The 21834-nt window shown below is 34.9% G+C and overlaps 1 protein-coding gene across 1 annotated transcript; it reads right to left on the bottom strand.

Moving 5' to 3' along the window:
* Window positions 1-899: 899 nt before the first annotated feature.
* LOC141447622 (putative fatty acyl-CoA reductase CG5065) lies at window positions 900-21454 on the bottom strand. Its single transcript, XM_074115362.1, has 9 exons — window positions 21230-21454; window positions 11944-12135; window positions 10989-11237; window positions 10196-10341; window positions 10009-10118; window positions 9405-9597; window positions 3060-3302; window positions 2455-2712; window positions 900-2203 (listed from the first exon to the last, which is right to left on the bottom strand). Exons 1-9 carry the CDS (start codon window positions 21437-21439, stop codon window positions 2116-2118), a joined length of 1689 nt encoding a protein of 562 aa, XP_073971463.1. The 5' UTR covers window positions 21440-21454; the 3' UTR covers window positions 900-2115.
* Window positions 21455-21834: the final 380 nt, after the last annotated feature.

Here is a 21834-nt window from a genome sequence, read left to right on the forward strand (position 1 = left end):
CGCGTGACGTCACTGCTTCCCAGAAGCCTAATAGGATAAATATTCCATGAGTGATTTGCATATTTCCAGCAGTAGCGGCGCGTGGGACTTAGGAGAGCACACTCAAAATATCTTCGTCAAGAAGAATGGCAGGTACCTTGCCTCGTCACCTTTCTGCTTTCCTGTTTTTGGGCCAACAAATTCCTCAACGTTGCGCCTTATTTCGGAATGCTCGCACCATCCTCTTCTTTATCGACTGCATTGACGTAGTTCAGTTTTTGTATCACTTAGCTCTTCCTTATTCTTTTAACAAACCCGTTATGACAATTTAAGAATTCTTAAATTCTTCTGAGACTAAGGTCCCAGTGAGTCCTTTGTTTTAATTATTTAAAACATTTCTATACACATTGTATTTGTGGGGGGGGGGGCGAGAAGACGCGTCTAATTTCAAAACTACTTAAATTTAATAAAACATTAAATAAAATGGGAATTTCGTTTTTTCTTAAATGTGTATCCACTCGTATATAATTGGACGTATTTAAACATTTTATACCTAAAACTTAGTTCAGGAGAAAAAAGCGCGATACTTTTCTAAGTTCCAACTTCGACTCTTGAAATCTCGCTCAACTTTCAACACATTATTACGGAACCTTAAACCCTTGTAGACTATATTAGCCCCTATGAATCAGAGAAAGATAAGTTCCAGCGATATATCAAGTTAGCAGAAAATTGCATCTAAAATTTTTACAGTTCAAACCACAAACTAAATTTAAGTCTCAATAGCTCGCTTCACATTAATCAGATCATTATGAAAGGCTAAACACTTAGACTATACCAGGCTCTGGATAATGGTAAAATATAAACTCCAAAGATGTATCAGTTCAGGAGAAAACAGCGGCCCAAAAAATAAAAGATGGATCTACAAAAATAATAATACAAACTTTATTTTACAAATACATTGGCAACAAAAAAAGACTAAATAAATATATCAATTTTCAACTGAAGTGAAGCGTGTGAGGCAGTAACGATATTCCGACAGTTGGCTGCTCGTCTGCACCAACTCAGCGAAGAATATAAAATTATGCCAATTATTCCATGCGGGCTTTAAGTCCAACTACCAAATTAGGTGTAGTGGACAAAGGCGACTAGCAAACATACTTCACTGTAAAGTTCTCATATTAACCATTAAATAAAATCCAAGTCCTAGACTGACTAATACCGCAATACTCTTAGCTTTGCAGGTCTAGTCTACATCCACATTTTTCTAGCAAAATTCACGTTAGTGAAGTTCTGGGAAGGGATAGGGGATGAGGGCTTCTTTCCAAAGGGCGCGAAGTACTTTCTTACAAACTTCAAAATGTTGTTGAGATTAAAATATATTTTGAAATCCTTAATTTAAGAAAATGAGTGAATTAGAGCCTGCGTAAGACAATGCAGTCACCCACTAACACTGAACCTCTACTTCTGTCTATGATTCCGTAGATTGGATATCATTTTGATTTTTCATGAGAACTGTTCGTCACAGAAGCACACTAAAGGACACAAAAGGTTTAGTTGAATTGTTGGTTCTGTCACCGACTGCAATAGCTCTTGGTTAATTATTTTTTGAAGAGTTGAGGAGCGGTCAAAGAATTTTTTTTTTTCTAAATAAACCTTTTATTTCACTGACATTCCGGTAAATTGATTGCCTTCTTCAGGGTTAAATGCTTCTGTCTGTTGATTAGAAGAACATCATCACTGTTGATGGTGTAATCAAAAGTTATGACGATTTAATTAAAAATAAAAGCCTTCCCCTCTTTTCCCCAAGTGGTTTTGCAAGTTTCATAAAAATTAAAGTTGTAACTAAATCTGCAATTAGTACCAAAAATTTATAGGAAATCGTTGGAGCCGTTTTTGAGACCCAGCAAAGCGGAAGTTCCTGTTGGCTTCCTGTTAGTGATACCACAAGCCACCTGATTCAGATCCTGGTGATCTATTTTACCCTTTGTGATTACTCCCCTTGCTAGTATTACTTCCTCACAGGACCATCTTTCCTTCCCACACGCATTTCCTTGCTCTTTTCTCATTTCAGATGACAAGACAACTGGCGGAATAAATAGATAACATCGTGGTTGTAATAAATTTGCACCAATAATTTCAGTTAAACAGACGCAGCGCGTTGTAACTGGACCATATGATGAACAAGGACAGCATCATCTTGGTGATGACATCAAGTGCGTAGTATCTGTGAAACCAAAATACAATCATTAGTACTGGAACAGGTTGGCTTTTCTTTTGGTTTTAATGTTATTCCATAGTTTGTCCATGCACCGGAAGGTACAATGAGGCTACCAACCACCAGACAACTAAAATAGCCCAGCTAGTTTACCATAAACTTTGCCTGAAGGACTCAATCAAGGTAAAGTGGATACTGCCTTTGAACTGATTCTGAAATAGAAGAACCGTCTGCCAAGCTACATCAGTACTCTGACTTACACTTTCAATTTCCGTCTGGCACTTGGCAGAGTGGATAGTGGCTCCCTCAGACAGTACTGTTTGGTACCCAAGATGGCTGCAACCATGAACTCGTCAATGTTATACTGCGCATTGGACGTGTAAAATATCAGCCTCTCCTCTTCACTGACGGCATCTATCAGAGCTACCGCCTTCTCAATATGCACTTTCCAAGATCTCATTGTGAAATATTGCAGCAGTTTTGAGCCTTGGTTAATACGGTTCTGAACATATATCATGCTGAAAGAAAATGAAGGATAATCATTTATAAGTAGGCATAATGGCACTCTAGTAAGTAAAGTAATCGCCTATTTTTAGGCGGGGCTTAACGTCCAACTACCAATTAGGTGTCGTGGACGGAGATGACTAGCAAACATACTTTACTGTAAATTTCTTTTATTAACTATTAAATAAAATCCAAGGCCTAAGACCGGGAATCGAACCAAGTACCACAATACATATTAGCTTCGCAGGTCTCGCCCCTAACCGCTCGGCTACCGTGGCGCCCTAGACTGACTGGACTTCCGGCTCTAGAGCCATGGAAAGTAAAAACTCTTCAAACGATTAAAATAAACTTAAATACTTACAACGGCTTATGTCCCAAACAAATCAGCAGAAGATCTATGAAATAAGCAGGCACCAACTGCAACAGGAATACGGTGAGGAAGTGTGTGATTTGGTTGGTCGTCATGGAGCCGTTGGGGTACCAGAGACCGGGGTTTATGGGGTACTCCAGTCCGTAGCGACGTCCTTTCTCCAGCACATCGCCCCAGGTGATTGGTACTTTTTCATCGCAAGAAATATTATATACTGGAATTAGTTCTTTTTCCCTGCAAATGTCAAAAGTCAATGCCTAATTAATTGCTCCAAGTGGGACGGCCCAATGAACGACGGCTACCCAAATACAGGTCAATCCTGAATTTTGAGCCAAGGCCGGCAGGGACATACTTTGCGGGCTTTTCGCTCTTCTACATTTTCTAAAATCAGTTGGTGTTGTGCTCTTGAACTGTGCAGACGTGTTTATTAGTGCTCCGTACTATTTTACAATTTTTGTTGTGTTGCAGTTGTAAAACTAATTAGATTTTTATTCTATATTACAGTTTAAAATGTGTTTTATGCGTTAGTGTATTTCAATTTTTAATTTATTAATTGTGAATAAAAAGAAACAGAATCTATTTTTGTTGAATTTGTTGGAAATAGTTAGTGGGAGGAACATGCCTGTTGATAAGGTAAGCGGTGGGGATGAGGCAACAATAAGCACCGTGCTGGATAGAATTGAGCATATGTACTCTGAACTTTTATCTTTTAAAAAAGACGTTAATGAATGTAAAACTGAAAATAAAAATCTTGTTTCTTCAATAAAATTACTGGATGAAAACATTAATAAGCGTTTCTCAAATTTCGAAAAGGATTTTAAAAAAGTAAAGAAAGAAAATTTAATTTTAAAAAAAGAGAATCAACAGTTAAAATTAGAACTGAAACATTGTAACGTAAATTTAAATAATCTTATGAATTTGCACTACTCTAATAGAATTAAAATAAAAAATGTGCCGTTTAATGATAATGAGAACTTATTTGAAAAATTAAAAGTAATAAGCTCCGCCATTGGTGTTGAAATAGAGATGAATGATATTGATTACTTATTGAGGGCTAAAAAACATCTTTCTAACTTTAACCCGTCCATAATATTCAAATTCCTTAGAGTAAAAAAAAAAAAATGAATTTTTTAAAGCATATAGAGTAAATAAACGTAAGTTATGGAGTGAATTATTTGATGTACCAGAACTCTCACCTCAAAAAATTCCAATTTATATAGAAGAGGATATGTGTAAAGAGACTTATGAACTATTCAAAAAATGTAAGCAATTACAGAAACAAGGAAAATTAAAGTATGTGTGGGTAAGAAATGGATTAATTCAAGTTAGAAAGCAGGAACAGGCTGATATTATTAATATCAGAGAGGATCAGGATTTGAAACTATTAATTAAAGATACTGATTTAGCGGAAGATGGAGCGTCTGTAATTTCTGAAGGCTCTGAAACTGATTGTACTGACAGATCTGATCTTAGTTCTTCTAAAAAACGTAAAATTACGAACATTAAAGCACGCACAATACCGGCATTTTTTGAACAAAGTACATCTTCTAAGGAGCCAAAAAACTATTAAACTCAATTCAAAATAATGATAATTTAATAAAGTTGGGAAAGAATAATTTGGAGGAAAAGAAGATCATTAAAACAATAAACTCTCAGTTAAATACAACAGATAATTTTAGCTTTCAGCAGGAAACCGTTTCTCAAGTACGAATTGCTTTCTGGAATATTAGGGGCTTTAAAACCATGTTCTGTATGAATTCTTCAGAATTATCTTCAATGTTAGATTGCCACATCCTATGTTTTGTAGAAACATGGATTTTGACTGAGGACTTCTGTCGACCAAAATTTTTTGAGGATTATGAGTGTGTAGTTAATAAAGCTATTAAAGTCTATAATAGAGGAAGAGCTAGCGGTGGACTAATGATCTTGGTTAAGAAAAATATCCTGCGATCTGATATAGAAATTCTATCATGCACTGAAAATTGGATTACTGTTCGTTTGAAAATTTTTGAAGAGATTATTGTGTTGTGTGTGAATTACTGGAGACCCGCACTCCTTGATGACGTCCTTTTGAACTCTTTTGCCTCTGAGCTTCATGATATATCAGTAATGTTTGGTTCAAATACTGTCATTGTTGGTGGCGACTTCAACGCCCGAATAGCAGCACTTAACTCCTTAAGCGATGAAGTCTTTCAAGGCTCGTTGATGTGTGGAACACGCTCTGTGCTTGATGATGTAGTGTCATCGAGGGGTGTTAAATTAGTGAATTTAATGGAAGAATATGGTTACTTCGTTTGTAATGGTCGTTCACTAAGTGATTCGCCAGGTAATTTTAGTTTTTTATCAGATCATGGATGCAGTACTATAGATCTTATTTGGTGCTCTCATAATAGTTTGCAATTCACTTGTGACTTTGAGATTAAGAATTTTTCAGATATTTCTGATCATTTTGGTGCATTGTTAAGTATTAATGTTAATAACCTTGATAATTTTTCCTTGGCTGATTTGGCCTCAGATTCGGTTGATAATGTTTATACTATTATTGATAGACAAAATTCTAAGCTGGTTATGTATAACTCAATTTTAGGAAATGATTTTTCTGTTTATTATAATAGTGAAATTCCTGATTTACTGTCTGATAATTTTAAAAGCGCTGTTTTAAACGCTATGAGTAACAGTAATATTATTGTAAAGTGTCATTTTAGAAAAAATAAAATCAAAAATCAACCTTGGTTCTCTTATGATTGTCTAATAAAGAAAAGAGAAACTTATAAATATTACAGAAAATATAGGAAGAATAAAAATTTGAACAATCTCTCAATTTATCTTAATTGTAAAAAGTCATATAGATTGCTCATTAGTCACTGTAAGTCTTCTTATTTTAATAATATTAGGGAATCACTCTGTAATATTAAAAACTCGTCAGAATTTTGGAAAACCATTAATAAATTTCGAAACCGAAGAAATATAAATTGTCCTATTTCAGTAGAACAATGGGAATTGTTTTACAGATCCCTTCTTCCGCCTAGGCCGATAATAGATAAAGATTCAAATTTTTTAACAGTTTTTAATCCAGATTTAGATTCAGATTTCACGTTAGAGGAGCTAATGGTTTGTGTAAAAAGTTTAAAAAATAACAAAGCACCAGGTTTGGATAGTGTGCCAAATGAGTGTTTTAAGTATTTAAATTGTCAGTGGTTACATTATTTGTTGAATCTTTTCAATGTTGTCTGGAAATATGAGACAATTCCTCAGGACTGGTTAAGAGTTAAACTGAAATTTTTGCACAAAAAAAATAATGTATCTGATCCGTATAATTATAGACCTATTTCCTTAGTCAATTCCATAACAAAGTTATTTACTAGTATTTTGTATAATAGACTTGTGCTGTGGGTGGAGAGCAAAGGGTTGATTCCCCAGGAACAGATGGGGTTTCGGAGAGGGAGGGGTTGTGGAGATGCGATATTCGCCTTGGCTGGAGCCATCAGCATAAATTTAAGATTAAAGAAAAGGCGTGTATTTGGAACATTTGTAGACTTAAAGCGTGCTTTCGATTCGGTTCCTCACTCTCAGTTGTGGAGTAAATTAAATGGTATTGGTCTTAATGGCAAGTTATTGAGAATAATAATGTCTATTTATAATGGCACGAATATTGTCATCTCGCAAGATAATTCCTCTTCTTCGGAGATCCCGTTTACCGAGGGAGTTTTACAGGGAGAAATTTTAAGCCCGCTACTGTTCGCCCTCTACATTAGCGATATTGTATGCTTCTTTAATAGTAATGGGTCTTCAGGTATTGATGTTGCTCCTAATAAAAGTCTGAACATGATCTTATACGCGGATGACATTGTTATGCTGTCTGGTACCAGAAATGATGCACAGTGTCAATTAGATTTGTTAGAAAAGTATTGTCAGATGTGGGGTTTAACTGTGAACGTTGATAAGACTGTTGTTCTTCCCTTCCAGAGAGGTACAAAAATGGGTGATATTAAACATTTATGTTATAAGTCATCTAAACTTAATTTTGTGAAAAAATTTACTTATTTGGGTGTCGTGTTTACAAGTTCCCTAAAATTTCGAGCTGCATGCGATGAGTTTATTAAGAAATTTAATGTAGCAAATTCAGTTGTGATAAATATTTTAAGAAAGTGCAAGTCTGATAAGTGGTCGACTAAAGTTGGTTTATTTGACTCACTAGCAGAGAGTGTCCTGCTTTATGTATCTGAGGTGTGGGCCTGTAACTACACCGATCTAATAGAAAGAGGCCAAATTAGATTTTTAAAATCTATCCTAGGTTTAACTCGAACAACTCCTGATTCCTATGTTCGTGTGGAGACAGGCAGAGTCCATAGTAGATGGAAATTATTTAAAAGAATGGTAAACTGGTATATTAAAATATTAAATATGAACTCAGATTGTTTACCTAAAATAGTTTATAATAGAATGGCAGCATTAGAGAAAATTAATCTTCTATTTAATTGGTACAACACATTTAAATTTTATTTAATTTCTATTGGTAAAGCAGAAGTGTTGAACATGCAAAGTAGTTCGCAAGTATTAAATATCAAAAATGGTCTCTGTGAATCTTTTAAAAACTCTCTAATTTGTAAAGATATTGAATTTGTTGTGAACTCTTCGTTTAATTTACATTTCCGTCTCTGCAGTTCGTTAACTTTTGGAGAGGAGTATTTATTAACTAATAGATGTCATGTTAATAAGATAAGAATTATTGCACAACTAAGATTATTCAATAAAAAATATCCCTCTCTATACCTTAACTTTAAAAATTATAAATTTTTTCCAGACAGAATATGTTCTCTTTGTTCGTTAAACCATAATGATAATATCTACCACTTTCTTTTTTATTGTTGCAAATTTAATAAAATTAGAGAAAAATATTTGGCTAAATATATGAATCCCTCTCCTGTAACTCAGGGAGAATATGTGTCTATGGAGACTTTGCTGTATAAAATTGATATTAGCAAAATTAATGACATATATTTATATATTTTAAAGGGATTGGAAGTTAGATCAATGAACCATATTAATATCTGAATTTGCCATTTTCAAAATTTGAATTGTAAAAGAAAGATGTATTTTTTTTTTAATTTGTTATGGAGTCTATTTTATTTATTTTATTTTTATTTTTATTATTATTATTATTTTTATTTTGACTAGAACTATTATTTTTTGATAAGGATTGATATTTCAGTATTATTTAAATATTCTGTTTGAGAACTTAGATCTTTCTGTTCAGTTTCTTTTATGTTTCTATTTTTTATGAACTGTAATGTTTATTGCAATCACACCAACCCTTTGTATAAGTTAATTCTTGAAACAAATAAAAATATTATTATTATTATTATTACATTTTCTAAAATACAAATAGCTTCATTTAATTGAATAAGATGTCATTTATTTTAATGCGGTGTTTTCTATGAACCAAAACTGATATACCAAGACCTCTAAATTTAAAAAAATCAATTTATATTTGTTGAGTATGGAATACTATGTTTTCATTTGATGTTTCAATACAATCCAAGTTCATATGATCTTAATTCAAATAATTTGAATGTATGAAATGAGAGAAGAGGTTAACAGAATAAAAAAGTACAGAAGCATCGCAGGGCCTCAAAACTCTGTTCTCCCTTCTCTAAACTGATGCCAGTTTAATCCTCGAGAGGGAGCCAATCTGGATTCATAAAGAAAAGAAATCCTCCAAATTGCAATAGGGAAATTTCAACTGGCTGCTTCGTGTAACATGGGAAACTCCTTCCTGGTTATCCCAGGAGCCTGACCTTCTGCAATCTTCTTCTGACCATCAAATTTGAAATTTGTTTTCATTTTACACCTCTATATTAAGTTCAACTAGATCCGATTAGAAAAAAAAGTTTTCTTAAGGCACCTGTTAAAGAACTGATCTCCTCTCGACTGGCTAAGGTCTGGTGTGTTTCAGTTCCTTTCTGCAGAGAAAGAATTGTAGCAATGTTAAGCTAGTTCTGATCATCCAAATACCATTTAGCGAGTTCCATTCTAGAAACAGTGTATGACCAGAAAGCAGACCTTTGACAGCTTGCTTTATCAATGCCCAACAGGAAATAAAGTAATCAGACCTGGATTGTCAACGAAAGATAACCGCTAAATAGGAAAATCAAGAAATGATTACTTTGTTTTGTTTTTGTTTGAAGAGAAATTCAAGGGCAGCTGGAATCTTTGTGAGGAAGTCCAGTCCGCTAACTCCTGGGCTACTCCTTTCCCCTAATTCCAGGTTTAACCCCAATGGAGAGTATTACTAATTAATATAACCTCATTTCTCTTTACGCTTTCCACACTTACTTTTTTGTAGCTTTCTTCCATGCAATAATGATCAACGCGTTGATAGCAATGTCCACTGGGATGATCTGCGCTTGGACATTCGGTTTGCCAAGCATTGACCTGAGCACTCCCTTTCCACCGGCTACGAGGACGCCGACTGGACCGTTCAGGCTATCCACCCATCCTGGCATCGGTTCTCTTAACGAAGGTACCACTGGAAATTACATAACAAACAAATTATTAAAGCTCCGCCTTAAAGCTTTCCCTAGTACCGTGCAACTTCCCCGCAGCGCAAAACCTAGCTGGCTGTTAGCACCCCGAATTAAGAAGTTGAGACTAGGGAAGATATGCACCAAGTTGCATACCCAAACTCCTCTCCCTCCAAGAAATCGTTTCCGCACAAACTGGATGTTTTGGGCTTCCTCCAAACTATCATTGCTGAAAATCCTATAGTTTTATCATACATTTATTGTTATTGTGGCATAAAATCATTGCTGAAATTTCATGTAACTGAATATCCATATGAAGAGGAAGTCGGGGAGTTTCCTCACCCGATTTTGTAAACCTGTAATCCTTGCTTGTGGCTATATCTATCTTGCTATGTAGCAATGACAGTAAAACTTACCAATAGATGGCCTCGCAATGCACACTGGCACTTCTCCGGCGAAATTCTCCACTATTTTTTCTGTGAGTGCCTTGGAAAATGTGTAACAGTTGGGATGGCAACCCAGAATTCTAAAAAAAAAAATTAATTAAATTCTTTGTGTAATTTTGTGAGTTTTAAATTTTATAGAGAGTAAAATGATGTCTACTTAGGTCTTAATTTTTCCAGCATCTCAGGATTCATCCAATTTAGAAGGTCTATGACGTAGTTAGGATCAACGGGTGTTTTCATTAGTGCCTCCTTAACTTCCTCTTCTTCTGGATGACAAAATGTCGTTGAAATATGGACGAATGCCTAAATTTCGGAAATAATAATTATTAAATCTTATTTAAAAAAAAAACACCTTCACTGAGCCACTATTCAGAAAACTGAATCATCTTTCTATCTATCGGCTGTTAGGTGAACTAACAGCTATTCCTGCACTGGTTGCCATCAATTTATTTAAATTACATTTAATAATATCAGGACATTCTAAGGAAAGTATTATTATTTGACAAATTTGGTACTACGTAATAAGCACAGAAATAAAATTAAATTCCGCATCAACTTTTGCCTTGTTCTCTTAAATTAAAAAAAAAGTGGAATCTGTAGTCTTCTATACATTTCAGCCAGTACAAAATAAATTTCTGAATCGAACACAGTGTGAGGTTACAGTATATGCCAAGTTTACATTGTCAATATATTAGATAAATTAAATATAGTTATCGAAATAAATTTTAATTGCCGCAAATTTCATATTAACTTCAAAAGGAGCTTTAGGATGCAATAAATTAATTCTCATTGGGTGATAGCAAAAAAGTAATTATCAGGATGAGCAGTTTTTTCAAAAAAATTAGACTCTTTGATGTAGAAGGAGGTTATTTCAGTTGTAAGCAACCGAATTGGTATAAAACGCAACTATTTAAAAAGTAGTGATGTTTACCATTGCAAAATTTGATTACCTCTAATTTCTCAAAAGTTTTAGCGAATGTGAGCAACTTCAGAGTTCCAATAGTGTTGTGCTCCACAGCTGTTCTGAGATCAGCCTCTAATTTTAAGGAGGCAGCCAAGTTGAAGACTACGCTCACATTTTTGACCACTTCCTCATAGTCTTCCTTTCGTATGCCCAGCGAGTCTCGTGTCAGCTCTCCGTACAACGACACTACCTTACCAAGCGCCGCGGGGTTCTCATGGCGAAGTCTGTCAAACAGCTGTGTGTATGAAATGATTTGATTTCCATATTTTATTGCATTCATTTAATTAAAAAATATACCCATAAGTACAAATATATTTTAAGCCCTTAATCTCGAAAAAAATTGTAACGACGTGTAGACTCGAATAAACACACAGAACTCCTTTTACATTTCAGGATATCCGGACACGCAGACGAGAAATTCCTGATCTTGGTTGCCAATTCTCGTCAGGATTTCTAAGCAATCTTGCACTCAGTAAATCTATCCTTTCGTCCCTTCCAAGATTTTCCTTCGAGGAAGTCTTGATGACATTCTTTGAATTGGCTAATAAGTAGGGGCCCCTGATGTGGAACATTTCTTGCCTAAATGCTTTCCTTAGTCGTTACATCATAGTGCATAGTTTAATACTCGTACATGTCGTCATGGTAAGAGCATAAAAACATGCAGCTACTACATATCAAACATCCGTTTGAACCTTGTCAAAGCATTAATGGAAAATTGCAGTTTATGTAGTATGACCTCAATTAACCACTCACAATCTGTGACTCTAGCCTTCCTGCGCAAGCGCAATGGTTGAATGCAGTCCTACAAGATTTTCACTTTCGCAGATGAGAAGCGGGAGAGCAAAATTTTCCAAATTTGGGGTTTGGCAGGTCCCCACTTCAAATAATAATAATAATAACAAATTCTTTTCCAATAATTTTGAATGGAGATTATTCTTTACCGGTAATTTGAGGAGATCAACAATTCTGATGGAGGGCGATAAATTCTTCTTGTAGCGGCACATGACGTACACCTTCTCGATGCCAGGGCATGAACGCAGCAGTTTCTCCAACAGCACCTTGCCCATGAAGCCTGTGCCACCTGTAATCAGCACTGTTTTTCCTGACAGCCACTCTCGGATCGAATTGTCCATCTGGAAGACAATAGAGTTTGACTTTAATATAATCATTATGTTCTCGTTAATAAAGAAATTATGATGTGCGTGGTGCAAAGTAGGCGAAATATTCGTCACGCCGTTCTGGAGTTTTTAATGGGAATGTCCACTTTGGAGGTCCTTGGAGTCAGAAAAAGGGGAAATTGGGAAATGTTCTGCCACTGTGCGTTCGTATGTGGAAACGCAAAATTGAAGAACTGCATTTACGCGGTGCCTCCTCTTAAGAGGGGTAAGAGAAATTAAATAATCCGCATTTAAAATTTATATATAATATAATTTTTCCAATATTTTCTGATCCACTCAAAAGTTTTGAAACATTTTTCTTTTTCTTACATCAACTGCCATTGGTAAATAGTAAACTAAAACAGACATTTCTATTGATTCAAGAAGCAAGAGCAAGCCTAAAAACGAATTTCGATCGAAAAATTGATCCAATCGATCCTCCTGAGAGAAAGCATATCGCTGAAAGTGATCTCGGTGCAATGAAGTAAATTGATGGTTACATAAATTTATAGTTTCAGAAGATTCAGGAAAAATACATAATAAAGTTCAATAGGCGGCCATCTTAGCACACTCTAACTGGACTAAATAAATATAATTTATCCCAAACTGGAAGGCGAACCCACACCTGTAATCTTCCTAAGCACATGGTATGTATTTACACAACTATGTTCTATGTGATGTGTAAAACTGTCCAGTCATTGGTGAAAATGGTAGAGCAACGCTTGTTGTAAATATTCAACAGATGGAGCCAGTGTGTGTGTCTTGTTTCTTGTCTCAGCTGCGTCACGATGCACGTGCAAATGTTGTTTTATATTGTTTATTAAAGGAACTTCCTGTCGCTGTAATCCTTACTTGACTTGTGAGCAACCTTCCAGGGTTAGTAAACTGGAAACAACATTCAATAAACAGTTTTTTCGTTTTCACGGGACCTTAAAACTAGTACATCCGGTGAGGAACTCAGCTGGATCTCAATCCTTTTGCAAACGGCTGGGGGGGGGGGGTAAACGAAGTGAGGGGTTTTGCATCAATCTATGGACATCAACAGCAGCACTGAGGCGCCACAGGTAGCCGAGCGGTTAGAGGCGAGGCTCGCAAAGTTATGATGTATTGTGGTACTGGGTCTATGCATTGCATGTTTATCGCTTAATATGAGAACTTTGTAGTAATACACGTTTGCTAGTCGCCTCCGTCCACGACACCTAATTTTTTAGTTGAACATAAAGCCTGAATAAATAGACATTACTTCAAAAGGAACACTAGAATAGCCAGTTTTAGAAGATAGCCTTTAAAATTTCCTGTGTTTTTCTAAACTGGCCAAAGAAAACTATCTCCTCAACATTTCACTGCTTTGACGTAAACCAACATTTTATTTTGTTGCAATCATTTCTCTAAAAAATAATTAAGAAAATGAGACCAAATCAAATATACAAAATAATTTGAGTATGTTTTTGACTCCCTGAATCATCAATTTCTCGTTTGCGGAAAAAAAAATATTTTAATAGATTTGACTGGGGTTTTTCTATCGCAACTGAATGCGTTTCTGTTCTTCAAAAATTAGTTGAGGTAATTCATTCATTGATGATGTACATTTTATCAAAAATCTAATCTTAAAAATTAATTAAAAACGGCAACAACTCTTTAAGAATGAACAATGAAGTGAATGATTTCTATTTGTAGACAATATTGTCTGGATTGCCGCACTACTTCCAACACGCGATTTGACATCCATAAGTGCGATTCAGGAGCTAGGACCGTACAATATACTGGAAAGGCCATTTATGGGTGAGTCTAACTTACCCCTTCCTCCAAATCACGGCACTTATCCAGGAAAACTGTTGAAATAAAAGAAACAGACATCATCTAAGTGATTGTGAATACAAAGTTTATAGATACTCTTAGAATTAAAAGGATTTATTGAATCTCTGGATATCGTCTGAACCCAATTCGATCGTTCCATGATATTTCGCTCACCACACACGTGAATAGACAGACAAATTTGTAAATTCTATTTTTTCGTATTCAAGGGACCTCCAAACGCGCACTTCCGGTGGGAACTCAGAATAGGAAGTTGGCAAGATTGCAATACTTCCTGTCTGGCGAGCAACTGTGCATTCAAGACCATATTTATACATTACTAACTACGCAGCATAAGTAGATCAATGTGACTACAGCCAGTAGTAGTTTGAACAACATGAACTAACTAACACACATAGTAAATCTGTAAACATCTGCAACACAGTTTACAATCTGTTTAGAATATTGCGAATGCAATATAATTAAATTAATAGCGATGCATTCATTTACATAATTTAACTACACGATATAATTTATTGTAAACTCCCACTGTATTCATTCTTCTTGAGCTAATTTCTATTCTATACATTGTTATTACAGATTATGCGAACACATGTGGATTATGTTGCAGGGATGAAGTAAAATCATTTTAGATAAACTCCTTCTCTGCATATTATCGTTTTCGCTCTATTTCATTGTCGTAAATGTAGCTTGCAGCTAAAACACGGAATGTTGAGTATGACGTAACTTTCTTGTCTCTATGACGATGAGTTCCAACACCGGGCAACTCTACACGTTATTTGAACTGAATAAGTGCCCTTAATAAAATGTTCATGAATAACATTTCCAAATAAAATCCATCTTTTGTATGTGTGTGAGTGCAAAGCTGTTTCAAGCTGCAAGGGAATGCTTTAACTTGGAACTCTTGGCCATTTCCCGTTTTAGACGCAAGCAAACCAACCAATTTTTTTTTTTGCCCTCAGAGAACCTAACCGGAAATTTCCAAAGAGCACCAAATTTGTAACGAACGCAATATTTTCTCTCACAAAATAAATCGAAGAAAATAATGCACTTTATGCAATTTGGAATTCATAGTATTAGTTGGATATTTGCAATGAATAGAAATACAAGAAGAGAGCTTACTGTCCAGTCAATTTGCACAAATGCGCTAAAATAAAAGGCACTATATAGGAACTGGATTTATTTGCATTCGATAGGGAATATTTCTAAATTTAGTGTAGACCAGTTAATTTAAAGGCAAATAAAACGCAGATGGTTCTCAAACTTACACTTTCACCGCATTCCACAAACCGTCAGCTTTGCCGTCTCTCTGGGAACATCTAGTCAGTTAGCGAAGCCCACACCCTGTAATAAATCTATGCGACCTTTATGTCGCTTTCAGACGAGTGACACTTCAAAACAGCTATTATTTTAATTTATTTCTCTTATTTAATTTTTTTTTTAATCAACCAAAGAGAAAGAGGTCAGGTTGTCAGTTCACTGTGCAGGAAGTTGTCGCATTTTGAGAGGAAATATTCATTTTCTGTGACGTTGTAGGAGGAAGGAGTTCGATCGTGTCACGTTTTAAACTCGAAATCATGGAGGTCTTATTGGAAATTCAGTTTTGAAGTTTCCCAAAAAATTGGTTTTTAGAAAAGGTTGTGAGTGATAACCTTCGGACTTACAGTGTGACCAACTGAAAGTATCTCTGAACTATAAGGACTTCCCTCCTAATTGGACTATTTGGAAGAAGCGATCTGAACAGGTAGCTATGTACGATATGATAATAGGTACTAGGTTGGAAATTCTTGAGCTTCAGCAGAGCCCTCGGTGCCACACTGTACTATCAGAAAGAATCCTGAAGAGTACTGCTTCATCTCAAGAGCAGTGACGATGGTACACACACGCGATGTCTTGGTAGAAGATGGTCCGAATTTATAAAGGCCTAGTGAGTAGGGGGCCGGTAGGATACCAAAGAGAGGTGTGGTACCAGGGTATTGAGCGATGTAGTGGATAGGTAGTTAGTGGGTTAGTTTTCTAATTAGTTGATTAAACAGTCGTTTGTTGATGGGTATCTTGGTACTTTGACCTAGAGCTTTGCCACGCTTTTTTTATGAAAAGAGTTGTCGTTTGAGGAAAAAATAAGCTAAGGTTCTGTTTCTATTAGGTGATGAACATTGTTATCCAGTTGATTGCCTGTTTTGAATTCTATTAGGTGATGAACATTGTTATCCAGTTGATTGCCTGTTTTGAATTCTATTAGGTGATGAACATTGTTATCCAGTTGATTGCCTGTTTTGAATGTAGAGCTTTTCACAAAATGATTTCGGTAACAAATATATTTTGTTCTGTAATTAGGTTCGGAGAAAATGGGAAATTGGGACCAGGAGAACTATAGCAAGAGAGATTCGGGTCATCCGAACCGCCCCTTCCTAGAGGGTGAGTTTTCTAGAAAATGAGCCCTGCGGTTTCCTTCCAACTACATCTATACTTTTATTGCGTAGTTAGTTGACTTTTATTTCAACCATTATCTAAGGAAATTAAGTCGTATGGAGTTCAAAGAGAGGAGATGAACGTCCTCTTCTAAAATGTTTATTGTTAGTCTGGAAGTAAATCAGTTCAAGGTCTTCATATTTTGAAGAAAAGAAAAAGTGTTAGAACTGGAGAACTGTAAGAGAGAAAGTGATGGGAGGGTTAGCAGCAGATCAGTGTTAAGTGCTCATCTAGCTGAGAGAGAGGCAAAGACTTGGAGCGTTCACACTTCATGTCCTGCCACTATTAGGCTCACTTTTTCTTGATTGAAGTTGGCAAGCCTGGATACTGAACGAGGAAAATTTACGGCCATTTAACGCGAATGCGCGCGCATGCAGATGCCGAGTTACTGCAGACTCCAAACTCAATTTCATCCATCATTACAACAGCTCTTACCCAACCACCGCCGAATCATTAGTTCGTTCCATTTCCTTAATTAGCACAAAGTCGTCCAATGGCCATTGTAGAAGAAAACTGAGTTACGACAGCACAATCTAATGCTATCTTGGCGGCCACTTAATGACCATCAATTTTCTTTTCTAGAACATTCTAAAAAAAAATCCATGTTCATGTTTTCTTTGGTAATGTGTAGATGATTTTCGTTTCAAGTTCAGCAGCATGAACCTAGGTCCGTCCTAAGGGTTTTTGTTAGTCCAGAAGCTGCAATTTTACCTTTAAAATTGTTATATTTGATTCGGAGAGAACTTGGCGTGAGGCTACTCACCTTGTCCCAATCTGGGTCATCTATTTAATTCATATCCAATTAAGATAACTTTTATTATATACGGGCCAACCTGTTTTTTGGACAAGATTCGAGTTGAGCAAATTTTTTTCAGAATATTTAATTTAGTTACCTTCCTTAAATTATAAGTTATAAGATATATCATGGGTATTTTACAATTTGCCATTTCACTTCTAACAACTACAAATCAATATTTGACATCAATGGAATTTACGTTTTAAAAATTCTATTGCCAATATATTTATCTCGGGTTTCTACTTTTAGCATTATTATTCTTCCTTGAGATTGATGATTAACATAAATACGTGGAGTAAAACTTTTGTAGGAAAACCCAAATATCCTTCTCTTACTACAACGATCTTAAGTTCTAACCCATAATTTTTCGTAAACTAAATATTTTAATCTTAATGGCATAAAGTATGCAAGTTCTAGTTATCTTTTTTCTCATCCGAATAAAAGAACATCAATTAATTGGGGTTCTGGGGAGGTAAGAAGTTTCGCTATCATTTCTTTACACTGAAGTATTGAAGTCAATCACCTTTTTAGTAAAAATTAGAAGTTTCATGAAAAGTTAATTACACAAACTACGATAGAGGAAATCGTGCGAGGGGTTCTTATAGCCCATTCTAGAATCAGTTAGTTGGAAATGTGGAAATTAGAAGACCGGAAATGTTTAGATTCGGCTGAGAATTCATCATTCAGAAAATTAGCGCTACTGAAATCTTTGAACAATTTTTTTATCTTTTTTGATAGGCCAATTGCTAAATGTTCAAACATGCAGAACATGCAGTGATGCGCATTGTCAAGCTTAACCTCAACACTGAGTGTTATATAAGTTCTATCAAAATAACAAAGAGGGTGATGATAATGACGTAAAGAGTCTGGTGCGATCTTTCTCAACCGCCTTTTGCCTGTGATGGAAATTCCTTGTAACTGTATGGAAAACTGCTACCAGACAGAAAACTGCACCCCTCAGTCGATTTTCTTCAAATTGGTCCTTTTTCTAAAATATTGAATATTGTTAAATCAATATTTGACTTTGAAAAAATGTTACAGAGTTATGTTAAGACAGAAGCAATCAGTCTTTGAATCTGCAATTTCTGCTGCTATTTCAAACTGTAAAGATATGCCTTCTTTTTGGCAAACCGTAAAAAAATTAAGAAAACGGGATTATAATAACGCACCTCAGTTAATCAATATTAGTGATTGGGAATCTTTTTTGGAACAAATGTTTCCGCTAAAAATACAAAGTCCATCTTATTTTGATGTTTGCCACCCATACCTTGATAATAGTATTACACAGAAAGAAATAACTGCATCACTAAATAAATGTAAATCTAACAAGGCACCGGGAGAGGACGGTGTCAACTATGATTTTTATAAAAACCTTCCTAGTAACTGGTTTCTCTATCTAGAAGTAATGTTTAATAAAATTATTGAAAACGAAAATATCCCCGATAGCTGGTCTACAATAATTTTGTTTATGTTGTATAAGAAAGGTGACAGACACAATCCGCTAAACTATAGAGGAATAGGGCTCGTCAATAATATCGCAAAAATTTTTACACAAATAATTTTATCGAGACTGGAGAAATGGTCTGAAGAGCAAAATGTCATACCTGAAAGTCAATCTGGGTTTCGTAAAAATAGAGGCTGTATAGATAATGTTTTTACATGTAACTCTGTGATTCAAATGCAAGTTGGTATTAAAAAGAAACCTTTATATGCCCTATTCGTAGATTTTGAGCGAGCTTTTGACTCGGTGAATCACGATTACCTGTGGTATAAGCTGGCAAACCTGGGTGTTTATGGAAAAGTGTTTAGATTTATTAAGAAATTGTATGAATCCGCTAACATTAAAATTAAATGTGGTTACAATGTTACGTCAGAATTTAATTTAACTGAAGGCATAATACAGGGCGAAATTTTAAGCCCATGGGCGTTTAACCACTATATTAGTGATATAGAAAATTTTTTTATTAGTCATGGTGCGAATACTATTAGAATTAATAAAGAAAATGATATTTTAATGTTGGCATATGCGGATGATTTGACGATATTTGCTGATAGTTATTAGGACTTAAACCATAAATTGCAAATTTTAGATAAATATTGTGATCAAAATTTTTTAAAAGTAAACGTCAAAAAAACAAAAATTATGAAATTTAAGTTGAATGGCAGACATTCTGTGTTAAAAAGAACTTTTATTTATAGAGGTGAGCCAATCGAGGTAGTCAACAATTATGTTTATTTAGGTGTAACTTTTTCATCTTCATGCATGTTTAGAGAAAACCTTGTGTCAGCCATCAGCAAAGCCAACATGGCTACCGGTAGTGTCTTTGATATTCTTAGCAAAGGAAAATCTAAGTCTTGGAGTTCAAGAATATACCTGTAAGTCAATAATTGGTAACAGCCTTTTGTATGCGTCTCCAGTCTGGGCATTGAAGTAATTAAATGAAACTGACGCGGTTCAATTACGGTTTTTTAAGAGACTATTATGTCTTCCAAGAAATACCGCTAATCACTTGCTTAGGCTTGAAACTGGAGAATTGCATGTGAGTTTTTCTGTTTTAAAACAAGCTTTTAATTGGATCTCAAAAATAGAAACTATGGAGGAACATAGGTTGCCAAAAGTCTGTTTCAATCAGTTAATTAACTATGACCAAAACAGTAATAATAAGAAAAACTCTTTGAAATACAATTGGTTTTCTCAAATTAAAAGTATTTCCAAAAACATGTATCGATCATTTAGGTAATCTGACGGATCTTCTACGTACTAGTGACAACTTTAAAAATATTTTAAATTTAATTAAATTTTCCTTAGTAACAGCTGATTTGAACCGTTTGTACAAATCAAGCTTTTCCCAGCAGTTATACTCAATCCATACTCTTAAAGATTTTCTTACGTGTCAAACATATCTCGAACTAAATGTACCTCTGAAATTTATTAAATTTTTTGCAGAATTTAGGCTATGTAATAATTATTTTATGAAATTTAATATTAATAATATAATTTACAAAATAGACCCTACAAAAACATGTATGTTATGTAATCTGAATGAAAAGGAAGATCTTACACACATTCTATTAAATTGCACTTTGTACAATAATATGAGAGATGTAATAAATATTAACAGTAGTGACTCACCTCATCAAATTATAGTTAACTTCAAAAACAATTATTCTAAAGCTAATCTTTTTAATTTATACAAATACTTCTCTGCCATTCTAAAAGTCCGCTCTTCTTCTATTTTAAATGATTAAAATAGAAAAAGAAAAAAAAAAAAAAAAAAATTACTTTATACTTTCTATGAACTATTTTCTTTATTTGATGGTAAAAAATTATTTACAATAAGTATTTTTTATTTTTTGTGTGATTATGTATTGTACTCATGTCAGCAATCAACTCACTTGTAACAAGCTATATGCTTAAATACAATAAAGTTTATCTTATCTTATCTTATCTAAAATATTGAATTCCAATTAGCATTATGAAGGCAAAGAGGCCTTAAAATACTTAAAAGGCGAAGCTTCGACCCAATATACCTCCAGAACTGCCTTGAGAAATCTTTCCCTTGGATAATTTGTTCTACTAAAAGTATCTCTTGTTCGCAATGACCATTCGAAAGTTTAAAAATAGTTGGGTCTCTTTTCGAAACACTCCATAAAAACTAAATATCGATACCATAATCTGGCACACTTAGTGACTGATTTTATTCGAAAGTTTATCACTGTGTTCCATTTTGGCTCCGATTCGAAACATTAAATTTGAACGTTCTGTGATTTTAAGTATTTGGGGCAACTGCTCTCTAATTGTTTTATTTATGTACCTAAATAGCTTTTTCGGAAAACAAAGATTTTCAGCGATAAATCAAACAAGAATTCTGACAGTCAGTCAGAATGAAGAATATTTAAGAATTTCTGCCCAAAGTCGTAAGAGTTGCAAACTGCTATTGTAACGAGAATGATAAGATGATACGTCACTGATAAATATCAACTTACCTTGGTGACGACACTGTACGCAAAGAAAACTCTTCCTGTGAAGTCAGTTGATCTTAAGATCTGCAGGTAACAAAGAAATAAATAGGAAGAAGGTATGCACGACTGCAAGTAACCAGGTAGCAACACAGGAGAAGCAAAGAATGGTATGCTGGGTGAGGTGCCGAACAGGAGTGAAGTCTGCCCAACTGTCTCAATGGATATATACGTCATTGCTTCTCCCACCAGGGTTTAAGAGATTGCGCCTACCTAACCGCCATGCTATCTCTTCCTTAGCTTTTAAATCAATTCCTATTAACAATATTTAAGAATCAGATTTGCATACATATTTGCGAACATAAGATTATTGAAATGCCATTTGAGAAGGGTTTGGAGTTGGAGAAAGCGTGATGTCATAGCCCTTCCGAATCCGCCCGAATCATATCGTATGAGGTGAGTTTCAAACTAGAAGGGTTAGGACCACAGTTTGTGACCAATTCCCTAAATCGGGCCTTGGTGGCAGTCTATAAACAATCGCACTTTCCTTTAATATATTTCCAGCTCAGAATTTTTATTAGACATTCATAACGTTTTCTTAAATATTCTTTTATAACCGTGCAATGTATTAA

The sequence above is a fragment of the Rhodnius prolixus genome, unplaced genomic scaffold, assembly GCF_049639745.1.
Source record: "Rhodnius prolixus isolate KJV_2025 unplaced genomic scaffold, Rpr scaffold_7, whole genome shotgun sequence".
NCBI classification, from domain to species: Eukaryota; Metazoa; Arthropoda; class Insecta; order Hemiptera; family Reduviidae; genus Rhodnius; species Rhodnius prolixus.